Source organism: Momordica charantia (genome assembly GCF_013281855.1).
Source record: "Momordica charantia cultivar OHB3-1 chromosome 2 unlocalized genomic scaffold, Mcharantia_2.0 BLBB01000002.1, whole genome shotgun sequence".
In the NCBI taxonomy this organism is placed as follows: Eukaryota; Viridiplantae; Streptophyta; class Magnoliopsida; order Cucurbitales; family Cucurbitaceae; genus Momordica; species Momordica charantia.
In genome coordinates, this window is record NW_028275160.1 from 7,735,692 (window position 1) to 7,757,178 (window position 21,487).

The following is a 21,487-nucleotide window of genomic DNA, read 5'->3' on the forward strand; positions in this document are numbered from 1 at the left end:
GATTTGGTCCAGACCAGATAAAAGTTGGTCCAAAATCTACCCTTCCTGATCAACACCGACCATGAAAACTGTAAGGAATTTCATTAATCCATTTTTCACCATATTGTTAATTTGCATCTTCCATTCTCATGAATCCACCTCACAATTTCAACCAAATTTCCTTTTTCAGAAAGTGAACTTTCCCTTCCTATCAATAAGACCAATTATTTATCTTGTCACAGAATGCCATCAATTACATTCCATCTTAAGACTCGAAGGGGGACCGCAAGCAGCCGCCACACCCCCCCCCCCCCCCCCCCCCCCCATCCCAAGGACAAGGAAAAAATGGATAAACATTGAGGAGGAAAAGAAAGGTCAGAAAAGATAATGATTCTTCAGAATTCTAAAAAATATATTTGAAAAGTAATAGATAAAATGTGGATATAAATGGGAAAAAAGAACAGTGAGATTGTTTACTCACGTAATATTCAGTTTTTAAAATAGTAATTTAAATTTATTGCTAATAATTGTTATAGCTAAAAATCTTGCAGAAATACAGAGCTATACATGTTAATTATCAAATAAATTTCGTAATTAATTTACAAAAGGATATGCTTACGAAAAAAAACATTGCTTTTCAAAATAATATTTTTTAAATAAGGCATTTCCAAACATATATTATTTCAAAAGACTGTTGAAGACTTTTTATGATATCACACCTAAAAAAAGTGCTTTTTGAAGGTTTCAATAATTTGAAAAAAAGAAAATACACTACTTTGCATCTCCAGACATTCTACAATGATTACTTTCTATTATATGAGCGTATTAATGGATCCCTTCTGAATACTGAAGAGAAATGATAGCAATACCTCATGAGACAAAATCTGGAAAGTATGTATCAGTAATCAGTACTGCAAGGAACTGTGATGACACAGCACGAGGCCCTTCTCCTCCTCTGCTGCATCCCAAGAACAAGAAGTAATTTGGTTGGTACTATTCAGTTTCAGTTTCCTTTTTGCCCATCTTCTTAATCCTACGACCAAACACGACACAGGACAGCCACCCCACCCTGTGGCAAACAAAATTGATCTGCAAAATTCAAATCCATGAAGCATAAGAACTGTCCTTTTTTCTTAGATAAGAGACAATCTCATTAAAGAAATCAAAGAAAAGCAGCCTCGGGGCCGGGTAGAGATCGCACCCCACCCCCAAAAAGCCTAAAACAAAAAGGCTTTCCAGTCTAGATTGATCAAGAAAACACTATGGTTACAAAAGAATTGCAAAAGATGAGTTCCCATCTCTCCCCTGATTGAAGCATAAGCATAAGCATTGTCAAAATCCCGATACTGATATCCAAAGGGTAAATTGGGTTTGTTCAATAACTATTTTCACTGATTTTTTGGATGGTGAAGTTGGGAAGAAAAAGTTACCAATTGTTGTCATTGTCAAAGAGTGAGAGACACGTTGAACAGTCGGTTGGTCGAGAATGGGGCCTCCCTCTCCCTCTCTCTCTACTCTCAGTATGGCCCAGCTCCTGCACAGTTTTGGTATCTAGTTGTAGCACCAATGAAATTTCAAAAAGGAAAAGGATATCATACTTCATATTCAGTGCATTTTCCGCCGTTTTTATACGGTCTTATCATGGCCCCATCATTCACATGCGCTGCTAATCTTCTCCCTGTTCTCTTTGTATATAAATATATGGAGTGATTCACTACGTACCCATCTCCTCATCCTCCTCGATTCGACCCACTCCACCATTTTCCCTCTCCATCTCTACAAACATGGGGGTTTGTGCCTCATCTCAGCACTCAAGTGCGAGCCTCACCAACTGGCCCTTCACTGCGAAAATTATTCATACAGATGGTGGGCTTCAGGAGTTGAGGCACCCAGTAAAGGCCGGCCACATTCTTTCCCAGAATCCGAGCTGTTTCCTCTGTAGCTCAGAATCTATGAAGATCGATTCAATCGTCCCCCAGATCTCCAGCGACAGAGAACTTGAATTGGGGGAAATTTATTTTCTAATCCCCCTCGCGAAATCCCATCTCCCGCTTTCCCTCACGGACTTGTGCGCTCTGGCTGCTAAAGCAAATGTAGCCCTCGCTACATCCAAGAAGGCGTATCCGTCTCTGAAAGCGGCGCCGAACGCCGTCGGATTCCGAATCGGAGCGCCCGGTGCGTCTTACTGAGATTCCGGCGGAAGAAGAACGGAAGCTGACGGTGAATAGCAACGACATTTTCTCGAAAAATCACCAATCTACGGCGAAAGATGCAGCAGAGAAATGCATTACATTCCTTATTCTTTGGGAGTTGTTCTGAAAAATGTAAAGTTGTAAAGAAAGGAGAAAGATGAGAGTGCCTTTTGGAGGAGAAACAATGGCACTCTATTATTTCTTTTTTTTTTAATTTTTAATTTTTTGCCTTCTTATAATTATGTGTTATATATAATTAATTAACTTTAAATTGAAAAAATTGAGCCAATTTCAATGTATCTCATTCGATTAGTTATATTTGAATTTCATCTTAGAGATAATAAAACATAACATATAAAGTAGGATATGAACTTTAAATTGACTAATTCCGTAGTTTTCGATGTAATAATATTCTTTAATAAAAAAAAATTAAGAATTTGTTTGACAACGTTACTGTTTCCTCTTATTTAATAAAATAAAATAGACAAGAGAATTGCATTGTCCCAACACTTCTATGAATTCAAGAATGATACACAATATTTATGTTTATGTTGGAACAAATTATAAATGGAACACAGAAATAAAAATATAAAAAGAATTTTTTTTTCCATTTTCAAAACTTCTCTACAATTTTGATAATGTTTCTAAAAATGAGAATAAAGATATAAATAATTATCAAATACTTAAATTTCTTAATAAAATTTAAAACGAGAAACAAGAAACCGTGCCAAACTTTAACTTAAATTAGTTAATTTTATCCAACTTATTAGAACTTCAACTCCCACTTGTTTTTCTTCTTTTTACCTCATTCAAATTCTAATACAATATGTTATTTTCTCACTCATACTTTACATTGAATTTTGACTCGTCATCACTCTATGCTACTTGATAAATTTTTCTAGAAATTTAAATAACTTCTTATAAATTTTAAAATTAAAATAGAGAAAATAGATCAATGAAAATAATTTTTTTTTTTTTTTGAAACGGCGAAAATGATAAGTTAACATATATAAAATCCAATTTTCAAAAAATGTAGTTTTAAAATAGTGATTTAAAAATGTTGATTTGAAAGTAACTTCCAATTTAAGTGAATAATGTGATTTTGTCGGTTTGAAAGTACATTATAGTTATATTTTATATTTTCTTATTAAAAAGCATTAAAAATAAAATAAAACATCTTAGAACTAAGCAACATGCTATCCTAAGTCTAGTAAAACTAATCATAGAAACTTTGAAAAAAAAAAAAAAACTAATCATAGAACCAATCATAGACATTTTGATTTGATATCGCATGATTGTTTTTCACAGTCTCCTCATAAACCTCGAGAAGAGTACTAAAATATTCAAATTTGATGGTATTTTTTTACTTAAACTTCACAAGAAGTATAATGTATTGCAATTTGCGATATCGTTAACGTTGTTATAAAGTTGTTCTACCACGTTTTTAGTCATTTTTATTATATTTTTGACACATTTAGCTTCAAGTATTGATTGTCCTTGGATATCTTGGTACGTTCTTAGACTTCAAATAACCACCTCGAATTAATTTTAAATGTTGAAGGTCAATATGATCCAAATGCTCGCTTAAAAATTAATCTACATTATAAGTTACAATTGACCATCCAACTACTAACGAGTACACATCATAAGTTTCTCATGACGGAACTTTAATAATCGTGTTTATTTTTATGATGTAAATGAGTAATACCTTATTGTAATAATGTTTTCCTTGACTGTCTAATTTTAATAAAGGACATTTTTGTCATTCTATATATGAGCAAAATTACATATTAATAAATTATAAATTTTGCTCATATATGTACATTAAGCATTGACTCAACATGGTCATAACTTCTTGAACTTTATGCCCTTATAATTGAGTTTATTTTTATGATTTAAAGGAGTAATATCTAGTGGGATTTTTTTTAAAAGAAAATGACACAAATAAAGTAGGTTTGAAAGTATTTTTAAAAGTATGGTAGTGAAATTGCAGCCGACGACTGTGATTTTAAGTAAATCGGGATAGAAATCGTGTGCATTGTATGAATGAGGAAACTAACGTATTAATAAATATTAAATTCAATTTATATATATACATACATACATTAAGCATTGATGTAAAATGTTTATTAGGTAAATTTGACTGAATTATGAATGATAGGATAACAGATAGGTGAATAGACTTTTTTTTTTTTTTGAATAATGCATAGAATGAAACAAAATTAAGAAAAACCACAGTCAATAACTGAAGACCACTCCATCCCTACTCCTCTTCCATGGCAAACCAATCAAATTCATGAGCTATCGAATTTGAGGTCCTCTTAACGGATTGATCCAATTCTCCTCCACAATGTCTGATATCTTCTAGAAGCCAAGAAATTTCTATGAAGACATCCATTTTATCTCGAAGAATTTGAATAGCCTCCATGAAATTTGTCTCTAGTTGAATAGACTAATTGTAATATGCTACACCAACATTTTCATATTATATGAATAATAAAGACTAAATATAATAGAAGTGTATATAACATAAAGTTTTAACGGTGTAATTGAAACTTTTTAAAGAATATCTAATACAACTTAATTGTAAATTATGATTCAATTGAAGATGATAAGTCAAAACGAGCATAGTTCAGCGGTAATTAGCACCTACATTCAATTAAGAGATTGTGAGTTCGAAACTCCTCCCCTCCCCCACGTGTTGTAAAAAAGGAAAAAAAAATTGAAGATGATAAAAGTACAAAATGATAAAGATTAATTAAAAATGATACAAATGCTCAATGAAGCTTAAGTAATTGAAGCATTATGGGCTAGAGCCCGTTAACAAAATGTTTCCCATTTTTTATTTATTGTTTATAGTTTTACGGAGAAACTAAAGCATTTATGTTTCTTATTTTTCATTTTCTAGAAAAAGTTCTCAAAATTGTAGGAAAATTTTAGAAATAAAAATTAAAAATAAAAATTACTTTATTGTTTCTTGTTCCCATTTTCAACAAAATCATTCCTTCTCTTTTCAATATAAAAAATGAAGAACAAAAAATAATTACTAAATGCGATTACATTTTACAAAATCATTCCTTCTTTTTTCAATATAAAAGATGAAGAAGAAAAAATAATTACTAAATGCAATTACATTTTAAAGAAAAGAATAAGAAATCCTTTTAATGTCAAACACAAGAAAATTAAGAGTGTGAATGGGATCTTGCTCTCTCTAAGTTAGGAAAGCGATGTTTGATTGATCAAGTTTATAATTACTTTGATTTTATAAAGAAGGTTCGATTAGAAGTTTCTATTCTTAGGAAATCAATGGAAAGATGTCTAATCCATCAAGCAAAGAATTGGTGAATTTTATCTACAAGTTTGGTAGAGTTTGATACATATTTGAACTCATCTACCATAATATTAAAATTTTGTCCAACATTTTTATTGATATTTCTATATGTTTATAAATTCAACATCGATATGAGGAGTGAAATGACATTTTCATAGTATCGCAAAGAAAATATTTAAAAAACTATCAACAAAATATCAATAATGTTGACATCGACAGTGTGTGATCGCAAAAATGACCAAGTTACGAATCTCGACTCGGACTGGAAGATGATCTGGAGGACGAGCTGAAAAGTACTGGGCAGGAGACCTGTAAGACAAAAAACACTCTAACGCCCAATTCGGGAAGAATCAAAGTTGTATTCAAGAGAGTATTAGTAATAAAGTGTTCGCATACCTGAAATAGAGGCAAATGACTTCTATTTATAGATGAGGTCTCCAACAATATCTCTGACAGGGCCTCAATGACTCCTTAAGTATCTAGTGAATTGGGAGAAATTTAGATTGAGAAAATATGTTACTAAAGAATTAGAAACTTGCTCTTTCTTTTGTAGGCAAGAAACTTTCATAGATTAGCCTTTTTCTTACTCTAAATTTATTTCATCACACTAAATATTATGCCATGTAAATTAATCACTAGTCTATTTTAATATTTACAAAAATTAAATTGAAAAATATTAAAATATAAAAGACTAGAGAGTTTTAAACAATAAAAACTAAAATAATAATAAAGGAAAAAAAAGACCCAAATGACTAAAACATATATTTAGGCTGAAATTTAAAGTGGAATGTTGTATTTTGTAGACAAAAAGGCAGAACTGTGCTGTCACTAATTAAGAAAGACAAGGCATTTTAATGTTGCAACAGCAAACACAATTCTCCATTTATTTAATTTCACAAATGAAAGTTTTCTATTCGTGTTCAATGTACCAATTTCATTTCATTACATTTTTGCTTCGAGGTTGTCTTGTCTTTTCATTAGCTTTTGGCATATATATAATATAATAGAATAGCCAATAATAACCCAAACAAACCTCCATTGCCCACCTTTCAATATATATATATATATATATATATATATAGCGATTAATCGAGTCCTATGAAATAAAAATATGTATAAGTATCAGGTTGGGTTCAATGTTTGGTGTAAGTAGTGTGTTTATTGACTATTGACTCAATGAAATGTGTAATATAAAAGCTTTAAATAAATATAATCGTCCTCGCCTCGAATATACCAAACATATTTTCATTCTTATTTTAGAGACGAAGAATATTCTAACCATGTGAAGTAGATTCTAAAATCGATTAAAGTGTATAACAAAAGAAAATAACGTATAGGACTAAAACATTACGTTTTAAGAAAAGGAATAAGAAAAAAAAACCGATCATGTGGACTGTCTTTAAGATGTTCGTTAATGAGTTAAAACATTTGTACATGCGCACATATACATTAATATATATAATAAGTCGTTACGTTTTCTTATTTTAATCATGTACAAATTATTTTTTTCACGTAACATATCACTTTAATTCGATATGAAATGAGGTCCGAAGATGATATACTTTTATTTCTTTTCATGCTAATTTCTCATTTATTTCAAGTAACTCTCATTTATTTGGTGTAAATCTAATTTATTTAATAAACTAAATTTTTGTATTCATTTAAAATTTATATGTTGAATTATTTTTATGAATTTGTGCTTTTTATCTTAGACCAATTTAAGAGCTTAAATTAATATATTATAAAGTCAAGTCAAACAAAGTCATACTCAAATGGTCAAAAAAGTCCAAAATCTAATATTGTTGCGAAATCGTTATAGTTAAATAATGCATTTAATAATTGTTATAGTTGTCACATCTTTAATTTAATAATGCATCTAAATTAAAAATATATATATATATTCCGTTCATGTTTGCAAAATCGTTATAGTTGGAATAAAATCATATTGTTTGTATAAGTTATAAAATACAATTTTTTCACATGTTACAAAAAATAATTGATTGCCATTTTCATTTCAACTATTTTGACGTATATATACAAAACATTATTAATTGATTATATACAAATTTTTTGACCATAAGGTTTCCATAAGTCAATTCTAGTCCAATTTTTTATCCCAAAAATTGACAAGATGAAATGAAATTTTAATAAAGAACATCAATTTGCTTGTAGTTATATCATATTAATGAAAAATTAGTAGTAAGCTTAACGGTAATTGACACTTGAGGAGGTCACCGATCATCCAGTCAAAGATTTCTCCAAATGAAGTATGCTTAACTTTAGAGTTCTTAGGATTGAGTTATCAAGAAGGAATATGCATAGTATAGATAGTAACTATCAATTTTTTATTAAATCTTTCTTGACCATTCTAAAAATATTTATTAATGAAAAAAATTAACTATAATAACGATAATGAGTATGTTGATTGACCATAACCAAAAAAAATAGTTTAATTGATCTTAATTATGATAACAATTGGTTTATACAAATTATTAAAACAAAGTTATCAAGCAAACTAATGAATTACATTTGTATTAATTCAAGTATACGAACAATCTGATCCACCTGAGTTTGTTGAACTCAAATTCAAATATATCATCTAATTTCGAAGCTCTTATTCAATTTATAATAATTCAACCTGACGTGGTAAACAGTGTGAAAGTTACATCCTAAGAATGGAAAATTTTAAATAAAAAAAAAAAAAAAACAGCCACACTTTTCCTTTAAACAAGACATGCATTTTATTTTTCAAAATTTTAAGCATATTAAAACGACGTCGTGAGAAGGAAGAGTTCTAAGAAGAGGTGGAAGAAGGCTTCATCTCAGCTTTAATGGCAGCAACTAATTGATCATAAGCCTCAGCCCATGCCCCCTTCATCTCCACACTCCACATCTCTGGAATTCCTTCCTTTATGGTCTCCAAAAGTGCAAATTTTGTCACCTTTCATTCAAAAGAAAGAAAAAAAAAAACATTTCGTATCGTTCATTCCGACGACGAGTTAAAAGTTTAGAGACTAAAATAGAAAATACCTCGAAATGCTCGTCGAGGACGCCGTACTTGAGGTGGGTGGCGCCGAGCCTCTTCAAGGTGGCCTTTCTGGCGGAAGCTTTGCCAGCTTTTCGAAGCTGGACGGCCGACTCGCACGTCTGCGAAATTCAAAACATTGATTCAACTGCCATGTCCAGAAAGAATTCGAATTTTTAATAGGTTTATAAATTTACCAAGGTGAAGACGTTCAAAGCATGAGGCTTCAACTTCGGGTTTTGATCCAAAGGAACTTTGGCATCCCTCAAGAAAGGAAACAACTTCTGAGCCGACGGTGCAATTTCAAATATCCTAAAGAAACACAACAAATTAGTCAACTCGAAGCTTTCGATTCATAGAAATATCGATGGAAATAACACGGGGTCGGGTTTTTATTACTTGAAGAAGAATTTGAGAGCCAAATCAGCAGAATTCTTTTTCATGACACTCCATGACTTGACAACAAGAGCCTCTTGCTCCTCTGTGAAGCCTTTGCCTTCTCCTCCACATGTTCCCATGTCTCTGTTTTGGTGTTTTTCTTTGTTGAGGAAATTCATATTGGGTGATGCTATTTAACAGTAAAAAGAATTGGGTTTTTTCTTTTTTAATTTTAACCCTTCATGGCAATGAAAAGCCATGGGAAGTTGCTTTTTGCTTCTTTGAATAATTATTATATATAAATCCCACAAGGCATCGACAAGACATGTAGTAAAACAGGGGGCTGTCTTTTGAAAAACTGCCAAAATTGCAGGTTTTTTGTTTGGTTTTGGTACGGGAATTTTCAAAGTTGTTGGAACTTTGGTAAAAATAATTGATAATGGTGAATTTATGTGTTTGTAACGTTTTTTTTTTAGAAAATTGCAAAGTTTGTAAAATTATTTGAGTTGTTTTATTTGAATAAAAAATTAGTTTTGGTCAGATGGGGTGACTCACTCACTGACCAAAGCATGGGATTGGGAGTTGTTGGGCATTTTTTGTTTTTGACAAGTCATTCTCTTTATCTTGGGGAACAATTTTTCTGTTTTCTAAGGTTTATTTTATTACATAATTCGACGTTAGAGAAATTCGTAGGATATTCAAATCATGGTTCCAACCCGACCACAGATTCAATCAATCTTTTTTTCTTCCTTGAATAAATGATTCAATCAATCTATGGAGGTTGTCAAAACTTAGATTTGAATATATAAAATTTGAACTAATAGCTTTATTTAAATAAAAAAAAACGTGTTTGTTTATAAAATTATTTACAAATAGAGTATTTAAAAAAACAATTGAAAATAGATTTAAATAGTATTTTGATCCTCGTATTGACTTTGGCCGAAAGTAATTTTTTTTAATACAAAATATGGAGTAGAATATCAAACTCACAACTAGACATTTTAAAAGTATAATCAAAATGAACAAAATAAATAAATAAACCAAAATAGTATTTAAATATTCAAAATAATATTTGTCTCAATTGTATTAGATTTTAATTGGCGTAGTTTGAGGCACTAATAACCTCGAATCCACATCCTTTGTTGTGCTTTGAAAAAGCCCCTCAACTTCCATTAAATTCCATATTAAACCACCCCTATCGTTCATTTTCCACATCCTCATGTTATCGAAAGTTGGAGTAGAATAAAAACTTCTAAAAACTTGAACTGACAAAAGTTTTAGAAATCAAAATTAAAATTTACAAAATCTTGAACCAATATAAAAATATGGATCCATATACTTTATATTTGATTTATTTTGATTGATGTACTATCATATGTATTTTTAACTCTCGGTTCTTCTGAAAGTCCATTTTGGTCCTTCATTTTCATTCTCATTTCACACAATAACACAGACAATTTTACTCACTCAATTTTTTAAAATGTTGTCATAAATTTATGTTAAAAGACCAGACCTTGTATATAAAATTTATGTTATAATTTATGTTAAAATTTTATAAAAGATGATCAAGTTGATGACTTTTTAAAAGTAAGACATTTGGAAAGTGCAAGGACTAAAGGGAATAAAAATTGAAAGGATAGAAAGTAAAATGAACTTTTTGAGAGTAGAGGACCCAAAATGAACTTTCTGAGAGTAGAGTGATCAAAATGAATGAACTTTTTGAAAGTACAGGGACCAAAATGAACTATCATCAAAATGAACTTTTTTTAAAAGTACAGAGACTAAAATATCAAAGAAAAAAAAAAGCAGGGAGACCAAAATAGTATTAAAAAAAGAAAGGGTAAGAATTTAGTGATAGACCTTTTCTAATTAAACTATAATAACTAATATATATTTATATATATATTTTAAACGGACAAATGTAAAAGCAAAATGCTTAACTTTACAAACTGAAGGCTCAAGCTTCTCTGAAGATAGAATAGAAGTGTTACCTTTTTAAAAGGAAGAGGGAAGAATTGGAAAATGGCATTAACCACATCCATAGTTCACATCTGGTTTTGCCACAGCAGAAGAAAATGGAACTTCGACTCTCTCTTTCACTAGGCATCGCACCTCCCCGTCTTCCACTACCAGGATTTTCCCGGGCGGGCATTGAATTCTCGGTCTCTCTTCTTCTCCGGTTGATGGCTGTTCGAACACACCGGATACCTTCAAACGAGTACTACCTCTCTTTGCTGCAATCCGTTGCCCAAAACCAGACATGCTCAATATAGACACAACACCAACAATGGTAAACACTGCCTTGGCTGCTACAGCTATGAGTGAACCTAATCCATTCCTCGAGTTTCTCGTGCTCGCTTGTTTGCTGGCAGTCAATGACTCACTTGATTCCTTTTTGGCATTGTTTGTCACGTAGCTCAAGGTTACGCCATTACGAACAGATTTACGAGCAGACAAGGACGGTAGCACATGGCCATTGTTTGGGTGAAGAGAATACGGAGGTCGGCTTGGATATGGAGGAAGCATGAGGTCATGGTTGTGCTCTACTGCCTCCCCAGCAAATGCAGAAGCTTCGTTTATCACTTCCAAATGCTCCCCTTTGTACTCCTTGAGCTTGTCGAGTAGCATCTTGCGACTGTGTTCAATCTCGCTGAGGGCAGCTTCTCGTTCATATCGTTGTTGTTGTTGCAAATCCTTAGTATGAAACGAGAAACAATGTCAATTAGTGCTGGAAGAATTGTCCGGATCATATTATTATATAACAAGGTATGCAAATGTTCAACATAGGTTACATCATCCTGAAGTTTTAGTAATAAAACAAAAAAGAACATAAACCTATGGAGTTATTCCTTTATAACCACCCGAATTCAATACTAATTCATCCGCTCAGGTTTCTCGCACATATACAAATGCAAAGCAAACAATAAATGACCGGTGCTCGTGGCAACAACCTATCGATATAATCTAAGAAACGCATTCACAACTTCACTAGCTGGTGTGAGAAAAGTACTCCCATTGATGGTTCCTACAAAACAAGGTTTACATATGTGGTGGTTAACAATAATCAAATCAGACTTGTAAACGCATTTGGTAACTTTCTTATTTCTTGTTTCTTGTTCACTGTTTTCTCTTAATAATTGTTTCAATTTGTTACACGAAACAAAAGACAACTCTTTTTTGTTTTCAAAATTTGTATACAATTTTGGAAAAGTTGAGAAAAACACATATTTCTCAAAACTAAAAACAAAACAAGAAATACGAAAGTTATCAAACAACCCTAACTTATCTTCATATTGAGATATGCTGGATGCCACACAAACAACCACCAAATATTTCAAAGTTAATCCTATAGCATGAGTTGAAGTTCAAAACATAGAATGATTATAACCATGGAACTAAAGGTAAAAGTTACAGAGCAGTCTACATTGCTTTTGATAGAGTGAGAAGTAGGAAGAGAGAGAGAGAGAGAATACCGAAATTGTTCACTCAAATTTTGGAAAAAGTCCTCGTAAAAGTAAGCAAAGAAACATGTCAAATGGATTTTACAGCACAGAAAAGCAGTTCCTATGGTATGAGTATCAGTTTCTGCATTCATAAACAATTCCATAGAAAACAATGAATAAGGTCTCGTTTGCCAGTACAAAGCAATTCAATAAGCAGTTTCAAAGCTCCAATTCTCTTTCTTGCCTCATTCTAGATTCAACAAAAAGCAGATAAACAATCTCTCAGCTCCAGAATATGTGAAATGAACAAAAGAATACGACATCCAGATACCAACTACATTCTAAATTAAAAGCAGCAGAGACCACAATTTCCAAGAACAGAGAAATGCCCTAATCCGATAAAGGAAAGTGAGGGAAAACCTGCAACGAAGAGAGCTGTGTCTCCAAGGACTCTAGGGCATCGCAGATATTCAAAAGCCGCTCCACTTCGTCGTCATCCTCGGCGTCGCCGGAAGCACCGTCCTCCGGGTGAGAAGCGGCGGTGGTACTGCTTGCCTTGTGAATGCAGTTGCTGATCTTCAACCGGAGCTCCGTGGCTCTGCCGAGGACCAAGTGGATGCCGTCTTCTTCCATGGGGGGCTTGCTAGGGTTTTGAGGCCGGAAGAAGAAGAAGAAGAAGAAAGGGGAAATGGGGTTTTGAAAAGCACTTGACTTGGAATCAGAAGGCGCCAAAAAAAGTAGTTTCTGGTGGCGAAGTAGAGAGATTATAAGTGATTCTGGTGCGCTCTCTGCGAAGATATCAACTTATTGCTGAACCCAAATCTGAAACATACAAAGTTTGTTTCTTGCGAAAAGTAAAATTGAAATCTATGAAGAACCCATCCATCACTTCCATTTAACTTCAAATCCGCCAAATAAATCCCTTTATCTTCGTCCTTCGGGCCGTTTGAGATTCTCACGAGAAGCTTATCTAGATTTCCAAATTTGTTTCACGAATGCTCATTTTTTTTTTTGTTAAAATAATATCTTTTTTGGTCACGTGACTATTTAGTTCTTAAACTTTAGTTGGTAACGATTTGAATTACTTGTACTTTTAAATTTGTTATAGTTAGTATGTAACAATTTAATCTTGGTAGTTTTAAATTTATAATGATTTAGGTCCCTATCGTAAAAAAAAAATGTTGAATTTTTTATACATTTAGGTCGATAAACCGATGAAGTACCAAATGTATTTATAAATTACAAATACTAAAGTGTTATAGGATAAGAATCGATACTTGATTTTGATAAAAATTTTACGGTAGGACTAAATTGTTACAAATTTTAAACTATAGGAACTAAATTGTTACGTATTAAAGTTTAGGGACGTTACCAAATCAGAAGTAGAATGACTAAATCGTTACTTTGTCAAAAGTACAGAGACTAAGTGTGTTTTTTACCCAAAAATATATCGAGTGGACCTTAGATTATTGTTAATACACCGTTGGCATGCCAAGTAATAAATAGAACAACTATGATATTCCCATATTACCAGAAAGTTTTCTCTGAATGCTCTCTTAGAGCATGAATTTTGGAGAGTGTTGGTGATCTTAAATTTAAAAACAAAAAACAAAAAATGATGAGTACTATATTTGTAAATTAGTGGTAGATATCAGCTAAATATTTAATTTGATATAAAATATTATTAATTAATTTATTAACGTGTATATATATATGTTATAAACTTTGCATGGTTAACATTTTACAATATTATATTTATAATATGTTATGTTTTACGTATTTTAATTTTAAAAAATGAAATGAGTTTCTAATCTGAAATAGTATATTTATCCAAATTTTTATCTTTTTTAAATATAATTATCAATTTTAAAGTTTCAAAATTTTAAAACATTCCAAATATAAACATATTTTAAAATTTCTACTATTTAGATCTACTCTACTCATCTAAATTGCCTATCAAAGAGGTCATATTTTTCGATCTATATTTTCTTTTCTTCAATTTTAGTACACTATCACGATTTAAGTTTTTATTTTTAATTTTTTTTTCTGCATTTAGAGTTACAACTAGCTTTGAGCCTTATTCTGCCTGAATAATGCTATTTTTGTGAAAATTGACAATAAATTCTTCTAATGTTTGATTTTGAGTGTCTTTGGCTGATTTAATTTTGTGTGGTTTATCGTTGGTTTATGAAAAGTTTTCAATTTAATTTTAAATCAAATTTAATTTCAACTTTGTCGGAGGTTATTTATTTATTTTTTTAAAAGAACATTGTCAAATATTATTTTAGTACAACATTTAAGGATAGAAATTCAGACCCACAATCTTTTTAGTCGAAGTAGGTGTCTTATTAACTAGATGATTTCCTTAATTATTATTTTTATTTCATTCCTCATAATTTTAATTAATTTTTATAAAAAGATATAAATTTAAATTGAGCTGCAAAAATTAAACACATTTTCCAAAAAAAAAAGATGATTTTAAATTGAAAACTCTTCCTAAAATACCTTTCAAAAGAATATTTGATAGTACCTGACATATGCAAATATACAAATTGAGGTTAAAATAGATATTTCTATCTCTAATATATATTTGTTATAGATTCCATTTTAAAGAGTTGAAAAGACATTGCCTTATTGAAAAACTTCTACACATCTACCTTTTCCACAGCATTTCTTGACTCTAATTTTTTCTCTTTTCATATTGTAATCATTTGTCCGCATGAATCAAATTCATGTTTGAATTGAAATTAATTTATTGAAAGGGTCGAGTCTCAAGATATATAACGATAAACTTAAAAAGATACCTACAAACGCTTTGCACTCAATATTGTGTCATAGAATTAGCTAAAGCTTATTCTCCAAATATTGTCATCACTTCTCCACGAAAAAGTTAGCTTTATACCTGAAATATTTTGCCCTCCTTATTAATCCTCGCCTTGTGCACTGACACTCATGTTTCCATTCTAGAACTTCAATAATTCAGTAGAATGAAATGTAGTTTTATATAGACGTGATAATACTCATTAGTAAATCTTAATGGAGTTGATGTAATATAACAATGTACATGTCACATCAACATTCACAAAAGCACAAATTAAACGAGGTTTTAAAAGTTCAAAAACTAAAATGGACAATCTTCAAAACAAAAAGAAACCATCCCCCTCCAACCCAAAACAAAAAGAAAAACAAATGCCTATACTTTTATCTTAGTTTCATCTACATTTTTGGGCAACTCCAACCAAAAATAATCTTAGTTTTTCAAAAGAAACTTCACAGCCATAATCCACTTGAATTGTTAACATTACTTCTTTCTGTAAAGAGCAGAGAAGAGAAAATAACCAAAACAGGATCATCCGACATCCATCAGACATGGGAAGCACACATTTAGTTTATGGCACACAGCATAAACTTCAGAACACATCAAATAAATAAAACATTGAAACTTCACTTCCAGTCGGAAAATATTAGACCATCTCAAAATGCATATACCATATGTTTGTCTCAAGCTGAGAACTTAGCATTTACATTCCAAATACCATCATCAAAGCCCGATTTCGGCTATGTACAATTTGGCGATTCGTCAAAAGAAAATGGAAACAAAGAACATCAACTTCCGAGATTCTCTTTCAAAATAGCTCAGCCGAAGAGAATATATTCAACCCGAGACAAAGATGATTAACAAAGAGTGAAGCGTTAAATGCACCTGGGATACCAATCCTCGATTACCCGGCCCCACGCTAAAGAAGCTAATGTTTTATGTCAGATCTGTACAACTGTACTTTATAACCACGCAACTTCCAGATATCTATCAGTTCCTATCAACCACCCCAGCAGGCAAGTTTAGATCAAAAAAGTTGCCAGCAACACCTTCTGCTCTGGCACGCTTCCTAGAAGAGCATCCATTCTCCTCAGAATTCAAGCCAGTGGATCGATCGCGTTCTGACAAACCCCCTGCATTTTGTAGTATCAGTAAAACTTTTTTACCCAGTATCTTTCAAAAGCTTTATAGATGTAGTATCTCTGACACAATGTCTCAGAAACAGACTACAAAGAATTCAAAGAACTCCACATCAAATAGGCCCAACATAAACATTTATCTTATGGACAGACCAAGCAATATGTTTTTCATTAATTGATTTAGATTTGCAGATAATAAATGCATCTTTTTAGAAGAACAGATGAAATTTTAGAAATGACAGGGATGAATAAGAAAGTGTAGAAAAGTACTCTCCACTTTACCACTTGTACCACAGTCTGATGGCAGATATTTGTCTGTAGTATTTGCTCTGCTGTTCCAAGAAGCAGAAAGTTCCAATGCCTTCTCGATGCCCTTCGACTTGTAAGGAGCAATATTGTGAATACCCAGTTCGAGAGAACCCAAAAGATCATTCTCAATACAGTCGTACCTGTTTGAGAATAAGACATTAGTTCCAAGAGATTTACACTCATTTCAGAAGAAGAGATTGTTCGAGAACACTTACATCTTCTTACAGAGGGTATCAGTGATAACTGACAGATTGATGACTTGCATCCTTATCTCCATAACCTTATCTTTAGTGTATTGATCAAACGGTTCCTCTAAGAACTTGGACAGTTTCTCAACATTTGCCTCAAGCTGCTGTTGCTGGTCCTCGAACAGATGTTGCTTTATCTCTCTTTCCTCCTGTGTCATCTCATCTTTGAAGAGCTCATCCCCAAACATATAAAATGCAAATGGGTATGAATACGAAAGAACCCGCCTTGATCTGAATAGTCTGTACAGTCCATTGTTTACCCAACTAAAATCTCTGAGCATGGATTCCCTCTCTTCAGAAATTGAGATCTTCTCTTGTATTGATTCCTTCAATTTGCTTTCAAGCTTAAAAGAATCTGTATGAGCTTTGTACCGATTATGATAATGCATATAGCGGTACAAATCCCGCTTTGCTCGTTCAGCTTTCTGTTCTGATTCTTCTTTGTAACGCCCACAACTGTGTCCAGAAATACTCGACCAAGTATGTTCTCGACCGGTAGCTCCACCACACAGCCAACTGTTTCAGGAGGATGGGAAGTAGATACTTAGACCACACTGGATAAAACTAAAATAAGGGCAGAATAATAAATAGCTGGAAAAGAAACAAGCAGCAAGTTAAGAGATGAAATTAAGAATTGTTAGATAAGTGATAGCAAAACTATTTCTGAAATGAATTTCTTTGTATAAAACAAGTAGAAAAATAAACAGAGCTCTACTATCAGAAAACTTAGTATTAAGTACAAGATGCTCGACTCTTACGAATTTATATTTAAATTGAAAAAAGTTTAAGTTATTTGGTAAGTTAAAGGCAAAAATTCCCATCTTTCACACGTCACACCTCACTACCTTTATATCCTAAATCATGGAAAACATATTTTTAAAGATTCTAAAACTAAAATAAGGTTAAAATGATAAAATACATTATATTAAACTCACTCAAGTGAATATCAGAAACATATTAAAGTGAAAACATTATTTTATTTTCAAACCATGATATTCAATTAATTTTTTTATATTTTAAGTTTAAATAAAAAAAAAACGATGGATTTAGATATTACTAAATTCCATCAAATTAACTTAGTTGCATGCCTTCATAGAGCTCATTCTAAATGAATCCAGTATGCATCGAAATCATCCAAGATACATATGAATGAGAAGACAAACCATGAGATCAGAAAATTAAAAATTCTATTGATAATTTGAAAAGCTCAAAAAGGTAAAAATAAATAAATAAATAAAAAGGAAATATCATTTTTTTTAATAATTGAGAGTTGGAGCTTTGCTCCCCTATACCCAGGGGTACCTACAACCACCCAAGGCCGGACTCGGGAGACATGAGAGGTTTTTGGTATTTTCAACCAAACGAAAAGCAGAAAATTTTATTCAATGCAGCTAAAATCCATTATGCTTTCAAAGAAGAATTTAGGTCTAAATTTTAAGTCAAAATTATCATAATTTCGAAAGTTCTTCAAATTAGCCACAGCCCACATCAAACATCCATAACATGACACTGAGGAAGTATGATGCCTTTACTCTTTAACACTTGGGGAAATTAAAAAAAAATTAACCACACTAGGGAAAACAATTAAAGTTATTTCCTAGAAAAGACTGGCATGCATTAACTGCTACATGTCAGCACATTCACACAGAGAGCTCAAAAGAGTCAGACAAGCACGTTAATCTGATATGCACAAGTCCAACTATTTATTTGAAAACTCGTTGAATAGAGGAACGTTTGTTTCATATCAAATCTAAGTATGAACTACAAGTATCTGAAGAATACCAAACTGGCGGATACTTGCAGTGTCAGCAGTCTCAGCAATATATGACAGTGAGCTATCTGCCTCAAAGTCTCAGCAATATATGAAAGAGATATGACTAGAAAATAGTAGAATCCTACCAAAATGCTTGACCACAGATGCAGCTGACGAGGTTACAGCCACCATTCTTCTCGACAGGTTTGTGGCACTTTGGACAGGGCTTTGTATGTACCGTAATCCAGTTAACTGTTTCAGATTCATCTCGGCACTTCTTAATCCAAAGTTCCCACATCAAACATGAACATGGCGAGTGAGCTTCTGATAAGCAGCTGAAACAAAACTGAAGACCACACGAACATTCTACTTCACAAAACTCATCATCCTCCACGCGTATAGCATTGCCACAATGAGGGGTACTTGGACACCACTTGACTCTTTTATTATCCTCAATGTACGACTCAAGAAGAAAACGATCAAATTTGTTGGCAAGATCTGGATGCCTTTTACTAACTAGATTCCTAACAACTGCTTCATCACAGATAGCATTACATTTGTGGGCCATGCACCTGATTCTCCGACTCTGGCCCTCATTTATTTTCACAATAAAATGTTCAGTCCAACCTGAAGCAATAAATGAATTAAATTTGATCTCAGGATAACTGTTTCATATTTTCAATAACATAAGGAACAATTCAGCTCAGACAATTATTAGTAATTTCTATAAACACTTCAAATTTTCATTCCATACAGTGGCTTAACTAACATTAACAATATCACAGCCAATCTTTATAATATCAGTTCATAAGGCCCTTGAAAAAATCTTTTTATGGAACACCAAAAGTATGCATTCCTCAGTATATGTAGAAAGATTATGGGAACAAGTTTTATTAAAAAACAAACAAAATTATATAGAAAAATGCTTACAGTTATTGCAAAAGCAATGACCACAGTCCATCCTTGTTGCTTCATTGCCATGTACTTCCTCCATGCAGATATCGCACATCACCATTGAGGAAGGCTCAGAGGAACTATTACTTTGTTGCTCAATCGTAGTAACACCAGCTGTAGCAAACAAGTAACTTTTCCCTTTCTCCACAAATACTGCAGACAATTTCTCTACATCCCATCGGTAATGAATGAGTAAGGTCCGAGCGTGGTATTCCCTCAATGATAGCAAGTCCATTACTCTACGCATGTCCTCCTTCTACATGAAAACAAAACAACTCCAACATCAAATACAAATAACGAAAAAGAACCTAAGCATCCAATTTGATGATAAAATGAGAAAAAAAGGGTCTATTATATGAAGTTAGGAAGTGGTGTTAAACCTGTGCCGCAAGGAGTGATTCTTTAGTAATAACCTGAAAACAACAAGAATGATATTCATAAGTATGATCAATCAGAAAATGCATGTAAATCTTAACACGAACGAAATTACGGCATTATGACACCATCTTACGCCACCCCATCATCACAAACATGAAGAAATTCTCTCTTTTTCGGAAAAGAGAAAACATATAATAACAAATACAACAAGAGCCCAAATGTAGCAAAACCCAAATTTTCAGCACGCGAAAGCAAAATAAATCATGTATATTTCTACACAACAAATCCACACCCTGCCATCACAAAATTTCGTAAATTGAATCAAGAATTAAAATAAAAAAATAATGGTTCAATCCACGAACCGGGTAACAAACAAATTGCAAATTGCAAATTGCAATTCCCCTCCCAATAAATTGAATACCTTAGTCGCGGGACCCTCGGGGGCCCACTGAATTTCGGACTCCTCGTTCTCGAGACCGTGAAGAGACTCTCGATCGGAGTCGTAGTAGTCCTCATCGCTGCTGAAGCAGTCCTCCATTGGGGAATTGGAGAAAGGAATACGCGAGTGAATTGGGAAAAGAGGGAGACAAATTGAAGTCAGATGGAAAAATGAAAAAGGGAAAAAAAGAAAGAAGAAAAGGCAGAGGTTAATGGTAATTGATGATGAGATTCGATGAGCAAATCGGATCCGGGGAATCGGGAAACGCCGGGGAACGTTTCCCTCCGGCGAGATCGTTGGATAATACGGCGAGGGGAGTGAGAGGGACAACGACTAATAGGAGGCGTCAGACAAAAATGGAAATTAAGAGAGCAAATTTGTGAGAAGCGAGAGCTCGGTGTTTTGGTGGAGAATCGAGAGCACGGATCAAAACGCCGTCGTTTTGTGTTTCGAAGATTGTCGAAAACGACGCCGGTTCCGAATATCTGGTTGACGATTGCTGAAGAAGCTTAGCATCTTGGAATCTTTTTTTTTTTTTTCTTTTTTAATTTATTTTTCTTTCCTTCTTGGCTTCTGTTTGTTTTGAACCAATTCTTTGCATTTAAGTTAAGAAAAAGATTATGATCATAATTTTTTTATTAATTATGGAAATTCAAGAATCTTTTATAGTTTATTTTTATATTATTCTATTTTTCTCATGATTTTGAATGGTCGCCTTAAATTATTTGGAATTTTAAAATTTATTCCAAAAATATTTTGTAGACATCAAAAATTTGACACGTGGCAGAGGTCTTCGGAAAATATAACCAAATGAGAAGATTTGCTCATATTTAAAATTAAAAAGATTTCTTTAGATGTAGATTTTTCGTAAATTTTAAAAAATTTGCACTATTTTACGAAAAAATTTGATCCCCTGCGTCTCTATCTTTTCCGTTTCGTGTTTCTTGAATGAATCTATTTTCTTTATTAAGCTATTATTTTTCTTTATTTTGTTTTTTTTACGATCGTTCCTACCCATCTTAAAATTATGGGAGAAGAGACTTTTATGAAAAAAATGGTCAAAGATCAAGAAACACGTCCTTTTTTTTTATTTTTAAATAC

At 32.5% G+C, this 21,487-nt stretch overlaps 4 protein-coding genes across 7 annotated transcripts; 1 reads left to right on the forward strand and 3 right to left on the reverse strand.

The window, feature by feature from the left end:
- The first annotated feature begins 1,763 nt into the window (after positions 1-1,763).
- LOC111017195 (uncharacterized) lies at positions 1,764-2,168 on the forward strand. The gene has a single exon (XM_022292869.1). The coding sequence runs from the start codon at positions 1,764-1,766 to the stop codon at positions 2,166-2,168; it is 405 nt and encodes a 134-aa protein (XP_022148561.1).
- Positions 2,169-8,095: 5,927 nt separating this feature from the next.
- On the reverse strand, positions 8,096-9,142 carry HB1 (hemoglobin 1). Its single transcript, XM_022292974.2, has 4 exons — positions 8,927-9,142; positions 8,725-8,839; positions 8,533-8,649; positions 8,096-8,443 (listed from the first exon to the last, which is right to left on the reverse strand). Exons 1-4 carry the CDS (start codon positions 9,082-9,084, stop codon positions 8,297-8,299), a joined length of 537 nt encoding a protein of 178 aa, XP_022148666.1. The 5' UTR covers positions 9,085-9,142; the 3' UTR covers positions 8,096-8,296.
- A 1,632-nt stretch (positions 9,143-10,774) lies between these two features.
- Positions 10,775-13,282, reverse strand: PDV2 (plastid division2). The gene is made up of 2 exons (XM_022292973.2): positions 12,769-13,282; positions 10,775-11,599 (listed from the first exon to the last, which is right to left on the reverse strand). Exons 1-2 carry the CDS (start codon positions 12,979-12,981, stop codon positions 10,934-10,936), a joined length of 879 nt encoding a protein of 292 aa, XP_022148665.1. The 5' UTR covers positions 12,982-13,282; the 3' UTR covers positions 10,775-10,933.
- Positions 13,283-15,773: 2,491 nt separating this feature from the next.
- On the reverse strand, positions 15,774-20,795 carry ARI2 (RING/U-box superfamily protein). Of its 4 annotated transcripts, none has more exons than XM_088121133.1 (7): positions 20,369-20,795; positions 19,950-19,982; positions 19,546-19,825; positions 18,762-19,242; positions 16,830-17,378; positions 16,576-16,754; positions 15,774-16,287 (listed from the first exon to the last, which is right to left on the reverse strand). In XM_088121133.1, the coding sequence occupies exons 1-7, from the start codon at positions 20,483-20,485 to the stop codon at positions 16,157-16,159; spliced, it is 1,770 nt and encodes a 589-aa protein (XP_087977259.1). In that variant the 5' UTR covers positions 20,486-20,795; the 3' UTR covers positions 15,774-16,156. The 4 variants fall into 4 exon arrangements, with proteins under 4 accessions (XP_087977259.1, XP_022148614.1, XP_087977258.1 ...); XM_022292922.2 differs by having other exon boundaries at positions 16,588-16,754; positions 20,369-20,794; XM_088121132.1 differs by having other exon boundaries at positions 15,774-16,299; positions 20,369-20,794.
- Positions 20,796-21,487: the final 692 nt, after the last annotated feature.